Below are 18,225 nucleotides of genomic sequence, written 5' to 3' on the forward strand. Positions count from 1 at the left end.
AGTAAATCTGGAAAACACGATTGAAACTGAGTACTGTGTGTGTTTGTCTGTCTTGTACCCTCAGGGAACAGGTGCTTTGCTCCTGATGTAAGTCTGGTACTTTGCTGGTTGCTGTTTTAATAAAATAACCCACTGGTACCTAAATCAACTTCACAGGCCTCACGGAGCCTTCATTGTTTGAAAGCTCAAATCTGTGTTGCTCAGTCAGGCACAAAAGGATGACTGTAACTGGCAACAGAGACTGTCATGTGGTGGAGATCTTAAACACAGAGTGAAGCTAATATGGAGCCATTAGCTGGAGTTTTTAGAAACATAAGATATCTTTTATTATTTCCTAGTCTGAAGTACAAATATCAAGGCCTATCATTTATTGTATACTTTGTAATATACATGAAGAAAAAATTAGCATCATTAATTCCATTTTCCAGGTGAGAAAACAAATTGCAAAGCACAAAACATGGAAAGTAGTCTGTGGTAGTAGATCAGGCTTTGGAGCAGCTAGGTAGAATTCTGACTCCACCACTGACTCAGTTTTTTATTAGGACAAGGCCTGAATTTCAGTGCTCACCTCCATTACATTTTAAAATAAGAAAAAGCAGGGACCCATGCCTGTTTTGTACACTACTGACCAACCTTTAGTAATACTTAAAACAAGACAAAACACCAAAGACTGAAGATAGAAGACAGATATAAATCCCCAGTTGGATAGTAAGACAAGTACTTTAAAGCCGAGTGAATGCTGTAAGACAGCTTACAGATTTCTATCACTGAGCCAAGAGACAGCTCAGACCAGCACAAGGCAGTCCCTTCCTCACTCCATTTGCTCCAGAAGTGTGGATGGTTTGTTTAACTTTCCCTGTTTATGTATGCCTCGGGTGTCCTTTTGCTGATTTAGCTTCCCCGTGAGATGTTGGTTATTCAGTAGTCTTCCTAGAACTCTCTGGATAAATGTCTCTGCTCTGCATCTGTTTTGCCCAAGTTCTTTACTATTCTGAGTTATTCTCACTTCAGGGTAGCTCCTCCAAGCTTCTAAGTTATGGATCTCAATCTTGTTTCTAGTTTCTCCCAGTGCTGCTAAGCTGTTTTGCTCCCATTGAATCATTTCTTGAGTTCTCAAGCCAACTCACTATGTACATGGCTTGAAAGGAGTGGTGTCATCAGTGCTTACATACTATAGACTTCATGTACCCACATACTACCAGATTTCATACTACATTACTAAGGATCTTTTTACTCTTGGAAGCATTTAGATCAGTAAAGGGAAGCTCAATAAAAGGTGAAGAGAAATAAAGATCCAGTTAGTAGCACTCACAGCTAACAGAGTAAAAAATAGAAGTAGAGCTTTAACTGCAAAAGTGTCAGGAAGGAAAATGTTTATTCTTCTGCCAAATATTTAAAGAGGCTCTACCAGGCCAAGCACCTATGTAGGTCCTTGTGGCCCTTGAAATAACAGCGAAGGAACAATTTCTCAATCTTAGCATGAGAGGTATTTTGGGAAGAATATGCCATCACTGTGTGCTCAGGAGAGTGGGAGAGGGTGGGCATAAGAGTACAGCAGGGGGTGTTCTGTGTAACAAAGATGGGAAGCAGCTTCCATGATCTCTACCCATTAGATGCCAGGGGCTTTTTGACACTCCTTCCCTGTTGTGACAACCAAAAACTCCTCCAGTGTTATTAAATGTCTTCTGGGAACAAAAGAACCCTATTGAGAATCACTACTTTGAGGAAAATGGATAATTTATATAATATATTATTATAAGTATCACCGTCAAAAAGCATGAGTGAAAAAGAGGATTCCTTAATTTAGGGGAAAGTGAGAGTATGCTATAAAAAGTGAATGAAATCTGAAAAATGTTTATTACTATGACAAGCACGAGAGAATGGGAAAAGTCATAGGCTGGATAAGAAATAAGTTGTAGAAACCTTCATCTATTCATAAACCTTTTAAGTTATCTATAAAGCTCAGATAAAGCTAAACTGGAAGTCCAAGTGTCTCCCCTGTTTTACCATTTTATAAATATTATGTGCTATTAAGAGGAATGGCCATTGCACAAAGATGAAAGAGAGACACAGGGCTTGGGGATGTGCGGATGGTGAACTCTTCCCAGAATGTGGTGCCACTTTATTATGAGATTATCTCTTACATTCTAAGAGATTGGAACTTTTGCTGGACCTTGTGGATGACTTGTGGATGACTCTGAGGTCACGGGAAGACTTAACACTGTATGTTCTCCATTTGTTTAACTTGGATTTAAGAGAACAATGTAACAACCAACCTTATTTGCCTTGAGTTTACCATGTAATCAAGGTTTACAACCTGAGATAATGACTATCTTTAATCTTATGCACTCTTCATGCCTTGACCCAAGAGTAACACACGTATGTATGTGTGTTATGGTAATAGATGCTGAAAACAGAAAACAGGTTGAAAGTAACTTTATAAACAAATATCCACCATGAACACTGGAAACAACATATGTATATTCCTTGGGAACTTTTGTTAGTTTCTTATTTGGGGTCAGCTACAGTCAGTGACTTAATCCCTGTAGAACTCTGTTGAAGGTTTCTATAAAGCATCATTCCTTCTCCCAAGTGACGCTGTCTGTGCTGCCCGATAAAATCAGAACAGAAGTCTTTTGTTAGGGACACACATAGACAAAACAGCATTCACACAGGCACAGGGACACAGATTCAGACTCATGCAACAGATTACAGATGAGTCAGAAACCAAACCTATAAGAGATGGGAGACATGGGAGAGAGTTGAAGTATTCAAGTCTGGGTTCACTCAGGGTCCAATGACCCCAAGGGGAAGTGCTTGGATTCTTCTCTTAATGTGACATACTGGTGACTGAGATAATGACTAATGTGTTTAAATTGACGCTTTTTGGTGCCTTGTGTGAGGAATCTCTAATGTGTTAAATTGATGGACTAGAGTAGGCAGACTGAGTTAAAGTACTCTAGAAACACAGGCGATATCTGTAATTCAGTGTGCTTTATAGGTCAGAAATCTTAGAGAATTAGATACACTCAAACTTTAGATAAGGTGATTACAGAAGGTTACTAATAGAGTCTTCTTCCCCACACTCCTAGAATGTTGAGGTCATAGATTCCTTAAATGCTACATTAAACTTTCCTATTACAGAAACAAGTTCCCTGTCCAGCTTCCTTAGTAAATTGAGGCTCTAAAGTAACAGAGAGCCCAGCAATCTTACCTCTGCACTAGAGTTCCAAAAGCAAGGCGGAGAAACTTCTGCATGTTTTCAGTACACAGCCATTTCCACTGCTCCATTAACAGCAAGAGGATGAGGTCGAAGGCCGTGTCAGCTAACTCTATCTCTGTTCCTGGAGACAAAGCATCACATGTGACTCAGGTAGTGATACTCCTTTTTCAGAACTTTAGTGGCAGCTAGGGCTAGCTTCTTGTCATTATCCTATATTTCTGAGATCCCTTTGTGCAATATAAATCAAGAAATGCTTATATCTAGAACATTCAGTGATGTACTCAGTATGTTTTTCAACTTTTTTGTTTTCTGATGTTCTGTGGTGACAGGTTTATCTTATTAACAGATTTTGCATTATTTTACCTACCTGGCATCAGTTTCCCTTGTATTTCTCCAGAGTTCTGACTCCATTCTACTTCAATTAGGGGCTTACAACTGGTGAATGACTGGAACCAGCAACACATTGTCCCTTCCACTAGACCCTACAATGGATCATGGAAAAGAGTGGGCCAGTTGGGGGAAAGAGCTGGGCTTCATTCTCCTGTAAAACCATTTCTATTACACAGAGCTGGGGGGTGAGCTCAGGAGGCTTTAGTCTAACTTTGAGATAACATGTGGTTCTAGGGAAAGCACCACACCTCTGATAAAATGCCGGTTTTTACTAATTTCTTTCCCATTTGGAAGACCTGAGGGGCCACAGATGGGCTCATGTTGATCCTGGGCTGAAGTGTCCTGAACATCTATCTATTCACGGGACAGAAGCATCTATTCTCTAAATCTGTGCTGAGGCTCTCATGTCATAGCAGTGTCCCAGGGGTTTGATGATGTTTCACAATGATTCAGGGAACCTGGTATTTCTGTTGTGATTAATGTTATCATTATAACCAACAGTGTTCTGCTAGACTAGGCTCAATGGGGATTTTCTGGACCAGCCTACACCAGCTTTCCTCTTCCAAGGATGTTTTAGAACACAAATCACTTTGGGTTTGGGCAGATCTGTTAGAACTGAATCTCACTTCATTTTAGACTCTTCCAAGTATATATTTTCTTTTTCTGTGCTGTATTTCAAGGGGGTGTGGAAAATGATGAGTTGCTTTCTAGTCGTTTGCTCGAAGGTGGGCTACTACCTCAGGAAACTGCCTCCTCACCACCATTTCCTCAGTAGGAGCATTTGTCTGGGGTTGCCACCCTGTGGTAACATGTAGTCATAGCAGTTAAAATAAAGCAAACAAATGACCATAGGTCCTTTTGAGGAAAGCGATAAACTAACACAGAGACATTAGTAATCAAGACAACACCTCACAAACATGCCTATAGGACAAGCTGACTTAGGCAATTCCTCAATCAATTGAGATTTTCCTCTCAGATGACTCTAGGGTGTGTCATGTTGACAATCACAGCTAACTAGGACAGTCAGAAGCCCCGTTTTGTCACATGATTAAACTGAGATCCATGTAACAGAGGCCAGGTGATTTATTTGTTCTTGAGCACCTGGGAAAAAATGTAAAATTAGTTTTTTATTCCCTTTCTGTTCTCAGGGTTTTGTGATCATTGTCTTAGCAGGGGTCTTTGTTTTAGTTAATCAATATAACTTTCTTACTTTTATGGTTGTGAGACTAGCCTTTAATGGCTGAGCCATCTCTCCAGTCCAATAAAACTTTCTTCCTCTTACATTCTATGTCACTGAACATATGAAAAGCTAGGTTCTGAGTTTTCCTCTGCAGGAAATACTTGACCTTCTCTTGGAAAGAAAATGCTTAGGTGGGGCTCAGACCCTTCATCTTCTCTGCCTGTTTGCCCTGGGAAACTAGAAAGATCCATCTGCAATGGCAGGAAGTAAAGCAGGTCCAGTCTTGGGAGAAGATGAATTCTAGGTGATGATGTCTGTTTCAGTTGTTTTGTGGTCTATCCATGGAGATGTATGCCATTCACTATGAAGGCATCACTGGTATATGGGCAAAGGCAGAAGCTCACAGTACACATGTGCTTACCCAGGGATGAACACAACTACAACATTTCCAGAATGATGTTAAGGAACCCAAAAAGGGACTGAGAGAAACAGAAACAAAGAGAGGGGATAAAGAGAGTGTGGAGCGAGAGAGAAACATCAGGAAAGTGGTACCACAGACACTGACAGATGGGAGTTGTCTAGAAAAAGACAGTAGCCCCCATGCCAAAATTAACACAGTGATACTATGCATACAGATATTTCCCTGATGCTTGACTAGATCTGAAAACCATTTCTACCTTTGGACCCTGGCATCTCTATCTTTGGAAGTACTTCAACACATGGGTCTCTTGGCTGAGCACAAGGGAAATCAGAGTTATACAGTCCACCTACCATGAGTCCCAGTGGACATCTCCCTGGCTCTTTATTGCAGAAGCAAAGGTCTTGTCACTCACCTGGGTCAGCCTTGTTGAACTCTTGGGCTACCACAGCTTCATCCAGCAAACCACTATCTACACATTCGTTGGGGACTTGTTGTGGATCTTTATCTGGGACTTCTGCTGGCTGCATTTCCAGTAACTTTGTCTGCTTTTCAATGAAAGATTCTATGCCAGACATGGACAGTATCTCTGACCCCTGAAGAAACAAACAGTGGCAAAGGTCACCAATAATGCACAAGTCAGAATAAATATAGCATCAAGGTTTTCCATCTCTCATCTGCAAAAGTACCATGTGCACAGAGCTCACTAACCCTGTGGCCATGTCAGGGAAGTTTTCACTCCTTATTCAAGTTGCAAGTAAAACTAACCTGCTTTGGGATAATAACTTTTGTACACTGCTGGATCATCTGTTCTCATCTAGAAACCGGGTCTCCTTCTCATGCTGTCATTATTATTTCAAACCCATTACCATAAGAAGCCAACTTGTCAACTCAGAACCGATACAATTCTAAAGCACTAGAGGAAACATTTTTAGCATAAAATTTGAAGACCCAGATATTAGCTAAGTGCTTGACCAGGGCACCTGATTCTTCTCTGACTTTGGAGAAGCATCCTACCTACTATATTTGCAGGATCAAAACCTCAGATTGTAATTCTGGCAGTATTCTGGGTTTGGGCTCTTACCACATTGCCTTCCTGGAGGCAGTAGACAATCCTGTCTTGTGCCTCAGCTATATTCAGCGCAGGAGCAATTTTACTGGATGAAAACCTCAGTCTGGACCTGACACAGAAACAAAGGCAAAACGTAAGGCAAAAATTCATGATCATAGTCCCTAAAAAAGAGGCTGGCAAGTAATGGCAACGTTATTAAAACACAAAAAAATCCATGCTTACTCTGGGGTGGGGGTGGGGTTTAGCATGCTAACTACCTGGAAGATGGGACCCTGAAATCTCCCAAACAACGCATACTTGGCAATTCTTCAAAGACAGTGCTATATTTTGTTAAGTTTATAGAGTACTTATGAAAGGGCTTTTGTCAAGTAAAATAGTGCTTAATCTGTCACAGCTATATTCTCAGAGGCTGGATGGCAGGCTAGCACATGGTAGGCATGCATGGAAATTTTGTTGAAGATTAAACAGACAAATGTCATAGACTAAGGGTTTTTGTTACTGTTTTGGTATCTTTTGGGGACAATCACTTGTTCCCCTTGTGTTCCATATAAGACTGGAGAATTACACACATGATAGCTTCAAAAAAAATACGGTCACTTTTATACAGACATCATGGTTGTTTCACACATGAGCTCAAATGAAAGGCTAAGTATTGAGACTACAGGAATGGCTCCAAGATTAAGAGCACTTACTGCTCTTTCCAAGGACCTAAGTTCAGTTCCTAGCACGCATATCAGGTGGCTCATAACTGTCTATAACTCCAGCTCTGGGGATCTGATGTCCTTTTCTGATCTCTGTGGGTACTAGCATACATGTACACATATACACATCCATACACATGCATAAAAATAAAATAAGTCTTTATTTTAAAGGCTAAGTACCAGAGTACTGTGAAGACAATATTGCTGGCTCATAACATGAACACGAATAGAACCAGTCAGGTACATATTCATTTACAGTCTCTCTTTCTCTCTCCGCTTCCCTTCCTCCCCAATGGACCACATTCACACAAAATTCTCAATAAGGGTGCATGTGTTGTCCTTCTCTTCCACATGTTGGTGTGGAGTGCTTCCAGGAACCAGCTGGGACGTTATTGTGGCAGAGAGTAGCAATAAACCAGTTACTAAAATACACCCTGCAGGTTTCCATACTAGCTCTTTCCTGTTTATTGCTTGGATAAGTACTCTCTGAGCCAAATTTTCCAAAAACGATGGCAAACAAATCAATTATAAGCCTTGATTCTTAGTAGGAAAGATGCGCCTCAATTTCTACAAAAAGAAGAGTAACCAGCCTCTGGAGTCTTCCCTTCTAGTCAAAATTCGCAGTGAGTTGGGCCAGGGTTCCCTGTGCAGGAGCACATGCTCAGCAGTGTTGCCTTGGCAGCATCCCAGATGACTTGGGTAGAGCATTGTAGAAGCCAACCTCTGGATTTGCTAAGAAGCCAGTGGGAAGCATGCACCTCCTCTCCTCTAGGGCTTAAGGATGGAAGGGAGCTTTGGCTGAGGACTAGGAATCAAGCTGAGGACAGGGGCCCTGAGCCACTGAAGGGCTTCTCACTTGCTAGCCTTCTTGCCTTCTGTCTGGGGCTTGCTTTCATTCTCAGCTTCACTCAGCTCCTCCGTGGGGCTCTGGGGTTCAGAGCGAGGAAATGCTGTCTTCAAGGTGTCCACGATAGCACTCACCACCATCTGCAGGGTTGGAGGTAAGGGGTCAGTATGGCTATGCACATCCTTGATGGCAGTGACAGAGAACAGTGCAGTCATATCTCTGTGCTTTACACCACAGGATGAAAAGAGCCAGCCATACAGAGCCTTAGCCTTGAGAAAGTCAGAAACCAGCCAGAGACAACAATTCTTTGTCTCTCTGTCTAGAACAATCTTCTCCATGGTGTAAGAAAAACAATACCACAGGACAAGAAGCCAAAAGGGAAAGGAGGAGAAACAAAAACTCATGGGAGTTCCTCAGGTCGGGAATACTTTTAATTATTTTTTTTTCTTCTCATCTCCATTTTTCTTTCCTTACATACCATTGTTATTTCCACTAATTCACACTTTGGTGACAGTATTATCAATTTGGAAACTAGGAACCACCTTTTTATGTAAAAAGAAAAAAAAATACAGTGTAGCAGCTTAAATGATATAAACACATTGCAAGGGTTCATAGAGTAACAAGCTGGATTTGTAGTCAGATCAAACAATTTTCTTCTTTAGGTATAGAAAAATAAAAATCACTCAGGCCTGAAGTTAAGCTAAATGGAATTGCTATAAAGAAAAAAAACACCTGTGAAAAAGATAAGAATCATCTATACTTTTTTCAGAATGAGAAAGCGACATGCATTTCTTTGCTATCAAATGTACAAAACCAAAAAAAAAAAAAAAAAAAATCAAAGAAATGAAGGTAAACATATGTTAGTAAGTGCTGCTGGTTCAGAGTAGCAGCAGGCCTTCTGTAACTCATTCTTGTGGTAATCCCGCACAGCAGCACAGCTAGTACAGCCAAGACATACTGGACAATCAGCAAAACCACAGGGAGCACTGGGAAAACAAACCAGGAAGAGACAGGACAGCATGAACATAAAAAACTCAGCTTAGAAAACAATTTGTAGGCTGGGGTGATGGCTCAATGGGTGAAGTCTTTCCTCACGATTCCTAGCACTTACAGAAAAACTGGGTGTGCTGCTACACATCTATAACTCCAGTGCTGCTGGGCTGGGGGCACATCCCAGGGCCTGCCAGTCTAGCCAATACTACAGAACTTCAGGGTCAGTGAGAATCCTTGTCTCAAAAGATAGGAGTAATCTCCTGTGTCCTCCACACACATGGATGGTTGAATGCTCTAGTGTGCATATGCACACAAATATAACACAACTTTCTTTTAGGCCTCAAGGATTGTAATTGATGGGAGGGACTCCACTTTGGCCTTACTGGAAACTAGTACAGTGCCTTGCTCAAAATAGTCAGCCTCGCTGAATGTGATGGCACCTGCCTGTAATCCGAGCATTTGAGAGGCTGAGGACAAGGATGAATTTGAGACCAGCGGGACCATATTAGTAGTTCCAGACCACACTAGGCTATGATGAGATCCTACCAAAAACAGAGAAACAGGCAATAACAAAGCAAGTTCCCCATAAGGAAATGAGGAAAGGATCAATGAACATATCTGCTCAGAACTCTGGGAGTTTGACCTAGTTTATCTCTTTCTAGTTTGGGTTTTTCCCCATAATAAAGGATGTTCTCTAATATCTATCACTGAGGCTCCAATGTACTGTATTACACAAGTATCCTTCTCCTACCACCTATACAGGTCCTGAGACACCTTCTTGAAGAATAAAACATCCTCTGCATGTTGTGTTCTCCAGCAGAGGATCACCACACCAATCCCAGGTAATGTCCTATCTTAGAGCTGTTTGCTGAGTGCCCAATGATGTGAATAACTAGTCTCTCCGGAAGAATACCTTCTGCCATCCATGGAGGTTCACTTTTGTTCTTACACACCTCCAATAGAACAGTATCACAGTAATTCCAGGAGGTATATATAATATTTATAATATAATATATATTATATTGAGGGCACCGTCTTCCAACAGTTGCTCACTATGATTAGGCAAGTTGATGGTCCAGCTAATATTTGGCAACAGGTCTTGAAAATGTTAGTCCATGTTCTATTGACTTTCTCTATGCTTCCTCTAATTATGCACTTATTTTTCCCAGCATGGTTTCCACTCTAACGGACACTGCACGCATGCAGACAGGAATGAAAGCTGAGCACAGTGGCTCTGCTGTTACCTTGTCTATTCTAGAGACCATAAATGGCTTCTTGACAAAAGCAATTCGAGCATCTGTGTTCAGAGCAAGGAACTCCTGCACCTCCTCACTGTTGGCAATCTCAGGAATGGCACAGAGTTGCTGCAATAGAAGAACATTTTAGAAGAAATCCCAGGCCCCAGAGCTCACTACCTTGGGTTTGAAGTGTGGGGTGAGAATGCAAACAAAGCCAGAAGAAAAGATGCTGACCTTCAGGAATGACTCCAGGAGGCTCTTCCGGGCTTCTACTCTATCACTATCCATGTTTCCAAACGGAAGATCTGGAAAGAGCTTTTTCGGACCCTTCACATCTTCAAAACAAAGCAAAACCAAACCAAACCAAATCATCCATTTACCATCCACATGGATATTTCATATAAAACAAACAGAATCACTGAATATATTTCCCGAGGCTTTGTGCTGGGTCCCAGGGTTGTGATGCAATGATCTATTCTCATTAATGTAAAGAGAAGATATAATGCAGCAGTTACATCAGTTCTCTTAAGCCCAATGGCCCAAGTTCAAGTTTGGGCTCCAATTCATGCTATACTGACCTTAGACAACCTGCATGATCTGTAACTTGCTTTTCTGTAAGGAATGATAATACCTAGCTCCTGGGCCATTAGACGGCTACATGAGCTAACACATATAAAGTATGTAGAAGAGAACCAGGCATGACTTTGAAGCTTATCCTGATATTATCTATGTAATTAAATGCATAATTTACATCCAATTTATCATTTATTTGGGTGACCATTAGCATCTAAAACCAACAACCAAAACAAAAGTAGACAGTTCCTAGCTTATTTATAATTAAATTTTATTACATTTTAAACTCTTCCTTGTGCCTTAGTTGTGTCAAACAGCACACAAAAGGCTTAGTTGTTATTAAAGACAAGGATTTCTGGGTTATTTAAGATAATCCACAGACCTGGAAATGCTAATTTAGATTCTCAAGTGATTCTATGGGTACAGGTAGAAATGTGACTGCTGCTTAAGTATAAACTATATGGGGACACTAGAGCAAATCATGGCACAAGGGCAACCTCAGAGGGGATTCCATCACAGCTGTCCAGCTCTAGGCCCCACAGCTTCTCAAGCAAACTTGGGGACAGGACGATATCAGTGCTGCCTTCTGCTCCCCACAAACCCAGAGGCCACCAAGCATAATTTGCAAGCTGGCATTTGGAGCTTGGGGAACTTCTGACTTTTGATAAACTTTCGTAGATCTGGCTTCTCCTCCAGGCGGGTCTGCAGGTTCAAGAATTCCCGGTATCGGCGGTTCACAGTGTGGTAGGCCAACTGCTGTAGGCCGCTGCTGTTCTCACCATTAAGGGCTGTCTCATACTGTGGAAGGAACGGAGTTAAGGATGGAATCAGTGAGGTTTATGGAATTGACGCTGGCTTTAATGACTTGTTCAGTGGCCACAGCAGAGTCTGGCTAAAGGGGAAAAGCTTCACTTAATGCTGCAGACCCTTAACAGTCACCCTTAGTTCTAACAGACAACCCAAACTCCAAGGCAGCTGAAGGAGCTGTACTTTGATACCCCTTGCTCAGGCAAATACTTTTCATCGTTCCATATGATTACTTCTGTCCATAAGTTCCTACTCCCAAAGTAGCTACATAACTTTTTCAAATCCCAAACAGCAAATATGCATAAAGTATGTCTTTGCTTGGAATATTTCTTTCTCTTTTTGTTGCCTTGGGCAGATTAATCCCTTTAATTGTCATTCTTGGAACTGAACTGAAATTCTTTGTGTTAAGTATATATTAGGTGTATCATTAGACAATTGGGAATGTTTTATGAGGTCAATCTGCTGCCTTCATATGCCTAAAGGGCCAGGATGTGGGGGAGATGATCCACACTGCACATGCCTAGAAAAGCAAGCACCCAAGCAGCATGAAAGCCATGGCTGCTCAAGGGAAGACTTTCTAACAGAGAAGCCCAGATAGAGAGGGGCTATGACCAACTGTGCATATGTTTGCTCTAGCCAGAAATTGGTTATTCTTTGGTTGAAATAATGTAGAATGGCAAGTGATTAAAAAAAAAATCTCCTTGTCGGAAGAACTTGGTGTTTGAACATTTCTAGAGCAGGAGAGGAAGAGATAATCACTATGAGCTGAGGTGAGCAAAGAAGTCTCTCAGACACATACTGAGGAGAGAGACAGGCAGAATTCAGGGCAGAGCTTTCAGGCTTGGAGCACCTGAGAACTAGGATGCCTTCTGTGGAATATTCTGCCCTGCCCCGTGAGGGACAACTTAATTATTCTGATAAGAAGAAAAACTGTTCTCTGCTATCAGTACATGAATATGTCACAAGAAGAAAATTAAATAGCCAGAACCTGACATTTGTATGTGAGCATGGGCATACCAGAGAGACAACTAAAATCTGAACAAGCAGGCAAACTGTTAAAGTTATGCTACTGTTTGACCATCACCTGGTATTCATTGCCTAGCAACTTGTGTGTTCAAGAGATGCCTGTTTTATAAAGGTCCTGCAACTGAGTGTAGATAGACCTATGAGTGCACGGGTGCTTCTATTTATGTTAGTAATTCTAACTGAGCTGGTGTTTGACCATTTCTAGAGCTAGAGAGGAAGGGTTAATTCACTGTGAGCCTAGGTGAGCAAAGAAGACTCTCTAACAAGTCCTGAGAAGAAGACAGGCAAAATTCAGGACAGAACTTTCAAGCTCTAACACCGTCTTAACTTCAAATGTTATGTGATTTTTACAATGCCAGGTCATCTTGCACTGGGCCCCACCAGGAGGAGTAGTATGTTCAGCCTCATACTGGTGATGGTTCTTAGATGGATAAACACGGAAATTCCAGAAGGCAGGTGAACCCTCTTCTGGCCTCCACAAGCACCAGACACACAATGCCCTTACATACATGCAGGCAAAATACAGACATAAAATAAAAATAAATATTTTTTTAATGTAGAATCTTGGGATGCATTCTTAGAAATTCTTACCCAGAATCTGTCTGTCAGAATCAGTATATTTAAAAAGCAGCCCATGTGAATCTAAAATGGAACCAGGTTTGAGAACCAAAAAAAAATTTGACCCTCAGTATTCTAACACTGAGCTGCTACAGCTGTATGTATGGTTATGGTTATGGGGTAAGAGCCTATCCTGGCTTCCAAATTAGCGGCACAGCACTCACACATTTGTTTAATTAAACATGGGGATACCTTTATCTGCCCTTGCAACATTCTGCTTACTGACTCTGCCTTCCAAACCCATACCCAGTGAGCGAGCGCAGCTGTGATCCTGTTACCTTCACAGTGTACAGTGTGTATGGGTGGAATCCAGTACCACTGTGCTCTCGGGCCGTGATGGTGCCAGTGATTCGCAGGTTCTGGATGACAACTGGGCCATCTGGACTGCTTAGGGGCTCAAAGCTGAAGGTGGCTGAGCTGAGAGGACCAGATGGAGAGGAGGGAAGTGGCACTGATGTCAGAGTAGGATCAAGGGAGCTCACACCACTGGTGACATCCTTTTCTAAGCATGAAGGTCGTAAGGGGCAGGTCTTTTCTGGTTCCTCTAGCAAAACCGTAAGAGAGGTGACATCTCCTTGTTCTACCTCCTTGTCAGCTGTGTCAATCTGAATCTCTGGACAGTTGAGCATGGAGACCAGCAGGCCTGTCTCTGTTTCTGTTCCTGGAGCCTCCTCGGCTTCTGTTCCTTCCATGCTTTCAGATCCCTCGCCATCCTTGGGCTCCAGAGCCTGGGAATCCTCTAGGGCACACAGAGCATCTTGAATCCTGTCAGACAGGAAGTTGCCTGGAGTCATTAGCATGATGGTTTCTTTGCCCAGTTCAGACAGTGGTGACTCCAGTTCTGAGTCTTCACATAAGAACAAGGGGCCTCGGATATCTGGCTGTAGAAAATGGGAGGAATTATTTCCTACTTTTCTTTCTTCAAGCATCCCATCCAAATATCCCTCTACAGCTTCATGGCCTTCTTCAACCTCTGGGGAGGGGACCGGTTCACTGCAGGTTAAGTGTACTGGGGCTGCTACAGGAGAAAGCGTTTTTCCTGTGGGCAGACTCTCAACTTCAACAGTCAGTGGCAGAGATGTGGGCACTGAGGGCTGCTCTAGGACACTGGCTGAGCAGGGGGGTTTAGCGCCTTGCCCCACATCGTGTCTATACTTGGAAAAGATACTCACAAGTATAAGGTGGATCCAGTCAGGATCTGAGAGCTTGCTGATCAGTGGTAAGATTACATTGCAAGTGATGAGTTCGACCACTACGTGGCGTCCAGTCCTAGTCTCCATGTGGGGCTTGGGCACTAACCCTTGAAGTAACAAATTCACAATACCACGTGCGTAAGCGATCTCATTGGTGGGACTGTTTGTGGCAGGATGGGGAGTAGTATCCTGGAAGTAAGCATCCCACAGCTGGGAGGGCTGAACAGGACAGCTCTGCTCCCTTGCAGTAGCCTCCTTTGCCTGAATATAGTTCTGCAGGTGACATCCACAGAGAGTCAGTACCCTCTGGGTAAGAGCGTGGTTGTCCACTATGCTCATCCGCCTTCGAAGTTCCTGAACCAATCCTTTCATGGCTGCCTCCATCTCTACCTCGAATGCTGGCTCCTGGCTCACTGAGCGATACCAAGATACGACAAAATCTCTGATGATCATCTGGATGGTGCGATTAATCTCCTGTTCCAGCTGCCTTTCTGCCTCGGGACATGGAGGAGAGGTGGTGATCTTGATGAATCGTTCCAGGTGCAATTGACCTGAAGCTCCTACAATGGCACTGGCACCCAGCCATCCTCCCAGCACCACCAACGATGCACACAGAAGGATCAGAAGCCAAATGTTGACCAGAAGGTGGATGACCAGTAGCCAGCCTAGCAATGCCCCCATAACCACCAGCTTCCGGCTACTCCACAGATTACTGTAGACACAGCTGGGCTCAGGGGTATTCTCTTGGCTCGGGCACACTGTTTCTGCCTTCATGGCTGAAAGGGCAGGTGGTTTCCACAGATGACAGCCTCCTATTTTACTTTGGTGTCAGGAGAGCACGAAGTGTTCCAGAAAAGAACACGTCCGGGTGCTATTGAGTGAACTCTGGACCCCTCGATACTACAGGCACTGCAAAGTGACAGAGAAAGCCCGGCTTCTCCCGCTCGCTTCTGTCAAATGAGCCCACCAACTAGCCTCTTCCGACCGAGATGAAGAAAACTTGAGGGCCTTCATCATGGCCCGGGCGGAGAGTCTCTTCGCAGCCCCGCGCGGCCCAGAGACACTTACGAGCGCCCGAAGCGGCGGCCCGCAGGTCGGGTCACACGTCGCCGGGAGCCGCGTGCCCAGACTGCGTCCCTGTCTGGAGCGGACTCATTGGGGGTTTCTTCCGACCGCTGCGGCCAGCAGCCACAGCAAGCTCCGGCAACCCAAGCGACTACGCTCCACCGCTCCAAAGCGGTCAAAGCTGCCAGCCGGCTGCCAGCCGGCGACAGCTTCCGGGTCGCAGCCTGCGGGAGCGGGGTATGCTGGGAGAGCGGCCCGGTGGAGCAGCGCCACTGGCGCCCCCTGGTGGTGAGGAGTAGTGGCGACGGCGGGCGGGCGCACCGCTCCGCAAGCCTGAGAGCTCAACCAGAGCCAAAAAGTATGGATGTCTATAGCTCTCTAAAGCTTTGTTTGTGAATACCTCTAGCCGCTTAGGTAAACTTTCAGTAATCCAGTTTGTTTCATTCCCTGAAAGGCATATTTTTTAGGAGCTTGAGGAATTTTAAACACTCTTCCTGCCTCCTCTAGACTCCCCTCCAACTCCTGCCATCCTCAATTCACAGTCCACCTCATTTGTCCTCCGGAGTTGTAAAAGGTAAGTATTAAGTCATATTTGTGAGGTGGGGTAGGCTTCTGGTGAATATTTTCTATGTTTAGTCACTGCATTGGAGAACGGGTCATCATAGCCCTTGCAGCTAATTGGGGAAATGAGTTTATTTGATGTAAACGGGCTTCAGTAAAGCGAGTTCATTTGGAATATACTGAAATACAAAATGTTAAGTGAGCTCAGGAACTATGCCAGTGAATCACAGTGGTTAAAGGGATCCCATTAAAAAAATGGTCTTTGTGCTGAGTCTTGAAGGAAGAGAGTTTTCTATGCACTTCCTTCCCAGACGCACAGGCAAGCAAGGCAGAGGTAGGGATGGCGTTTTTAGGTCATTCTCTAACACATTTGGTTTGGAATATGCCCATGCCTGTCTTCAGCTTTGAATACCCCTGCTAGTTGTCTACTCAAAAAGAATGACCTACAAAGAGAGTTAGTATCTGAAAGTGGCCCTGGCTGTGTGTAGAAGGGTTTCTATCTATATTGTGTGAAGCCTGTATAGGTCTCTACCGTGGTCCTTAGGAACTGTTCTACAGTGTGGCTCCTCTTTCTATTTGCACACAGATAAATGTCATTTGCATAGTTCTTTGTGATTCTGTAGCTATTTACTCCCAAGAGGCTTGGAATCCCTAGGCAAATTTCAACCGAAAAACCCCGTGTCACCAGGAGAGATATTATAGCTGCCTTTCTCATCTCCACCTTTGATGTTGAGACGGTAACTTCATTTGAATACAAAAGAAACTATCATTTATAAGTGGATGTGGTTGACAACTAATCACCTTTAAGGCTGACAATATAATTTAGGATCCAAGTGTCCACTAAGCAGGCAAGGCTATTTCTGAAGTTAAAAATCACTAGGCCATGTGTCCATGCTGAATGTCACTTCACAGACACCTTCCTCCCAGTGGAAAGGAACATGAGAACTGCATACTGCCCCTTATGACCCCCCCCCCCCAAACCATTCTGTTGTTGGGAACAATTACCTGACAGAACTTCACTGGAAAAATAAATATCCCTGCCACCTGCATGAGAATTACAGCAGAAAATTAAATGATGGAGGAACTAATGATGCCACTTAAGACTTCTCTTGGCAGCTCAGAAAAAAAAGTTTCTGTGCATCACAATATGAAAAGTGCAGGGCAATAAGCAACTAACCTTGTAAGTGGGCGTTATGCCACCTGACCAGATGGTCTGGAGCACTGAGGTAGCCAAGAGTGTCTTCCTGATTCTGAAGCAGATTTGATGGACATGCCAATGCACTTCTCATTTGGACGGCTATGAGCTTCTGCCTGGGGATTCGGGACAGATCTTAGTCTCCAAACAGATTAAACATTGGGACGAGTTGAGAGTCAGGCCTGATATAGAATAGTGTGTGCGCGTGGTGGAGGAGGCTGGTTAGTCAGTCCCCTCTCAAGAGGCTCTTCTTTCCTTGCTACTTGTTGTTTCTCAGAACATTAAAAGCTTAGTGCTAGAGCATTAGGGATAAGAAGACAAAAGCCATCAATGCACCTAAAGGTGTTCTCAGCCTAATCAAAAAGAGAACACATTTGAACGTGATGTCATGTTTAATGTGATGTGACATGATAGTTGCAGTCAGAGACAGTATGATAAAATGCAAACACAAAGGATGGATAGTGACCTATGGAATAGGGTGGTTCCTGGATGCTTACTCCTATATTTGCAAACAAGAAAGAAGTAAGCATATTTTAATAAAATATAGACTAGGAAAAATAGGGGCATAGGGAGGGACTTTTTTTTAGGTACCACGAGAACAAAAGGCACTGGGACAAGAGGCTAGGTTGGAACAAGTTCGTGCCATTCCTCACATTTCTCTTAAAAACAGAAGTTAGAGCAGGTTTAGTGTTATAGGCCTGTATTACAAGATAGTTGCGAGCTCTGGGCAGGTAGGTTAAAAGACCTGCCTGGACCACAGAGTAAGCTCAAGGGCAGCCTGAATGACTTACTCAAACTTAATTTGTTCAAAATAAAAAAATAAGGACACAAGACTAGGACTATAGCTCGGTGGTTGAATGTTGTCGAGCTTCTTCAAGGCCTTGCATTCAATCTCTGGTGCTAGCAACAAAAATGAGAGTAAAATAAACCCGAAAGGTAGAGTACTTTCCTGGAGAGAATTATGATGATGGCACAGGTGAGTCAAGAAGGGGTGGTGATGTAGAACTATTGCTGGAAAACAGGAAGTAACAAAATTCAAACTAAAAAAAAATAGTTTTGGAGGAACTAGTCGACATCACCAGGCATGAGTGAGTTTGTAGTTTCATTACAGTATATTGTTCATTT

General features: G+C 43.2%; 1 protein-coding gene across 3 annotated transcripts in view; it reads right to left on the reverse strand.

The window, feature by feature from the left end:
- Window positions 1–15,545, reverse strand: part of Snx19 (sorting nexin 19) — a 38,616-nt gene extending 23,071 nt beyond the window's left edge. For 2 of the 3 annotated variants that reach the window (XM_055601291.1, XM_055601292.1), the window contains exons 1-8: window positions 13,365–15,545; window positions 11,295–11,433; window positions 10,297–10,397; window positions 10,069–10,188; window positions 7,841–7,971; window positions 6,296–6,392; window positions 5,627–5,807; window positions 3,215–3,344 (exon numbers count right to left, since the gene is read on the reverse strand). In XM_055601291.1, coding sequence (XP_055457266.1) covers window positions 3,215–3,344; window positions 5,627–5,807; window positions 6,296–6,392; window positions 7,841–7,971; window positions 10,069–10,188; window positions 10,297–10,397; window positions 11,295–11,433; window positions 13,365–15,053 — 2,588 coding nt within the window. In that variant the 5' untranslated portion in view covers window positions 15,054–15,545. The remainder of the gene's footprint in view (window positions 1–3,214; window positions 3,345–5,626; window positions 5,808–6,295; window positions 6,393–7,840; window positions 7,972–10,068; window positions 10,189–10,296; window positions 10,398–11,294; window positions 11,434–13,364) is intronic. The other variant, XM_055601293.1, reaches the window with a different exon arrangement.
- Between the last annotated feature and the right edge of the window lie 2,680 nt (window positions 15,546–18,225).

Source organism: Psammomys obesus, unplaced genomic scaffold (genome assembly GCF_907164565.1).
Source record: "Psammomys obesus unplaced genomic scaffold, mPsaObe1.curated_primary_1811, whole genome shotgun sequence".
Classification (NCBI taxonomy): Eukaryota; Metazoa; Chordata; class Mammalia; order Rodentia; family Muridae; genus Psammomys; species Psammomys obesus.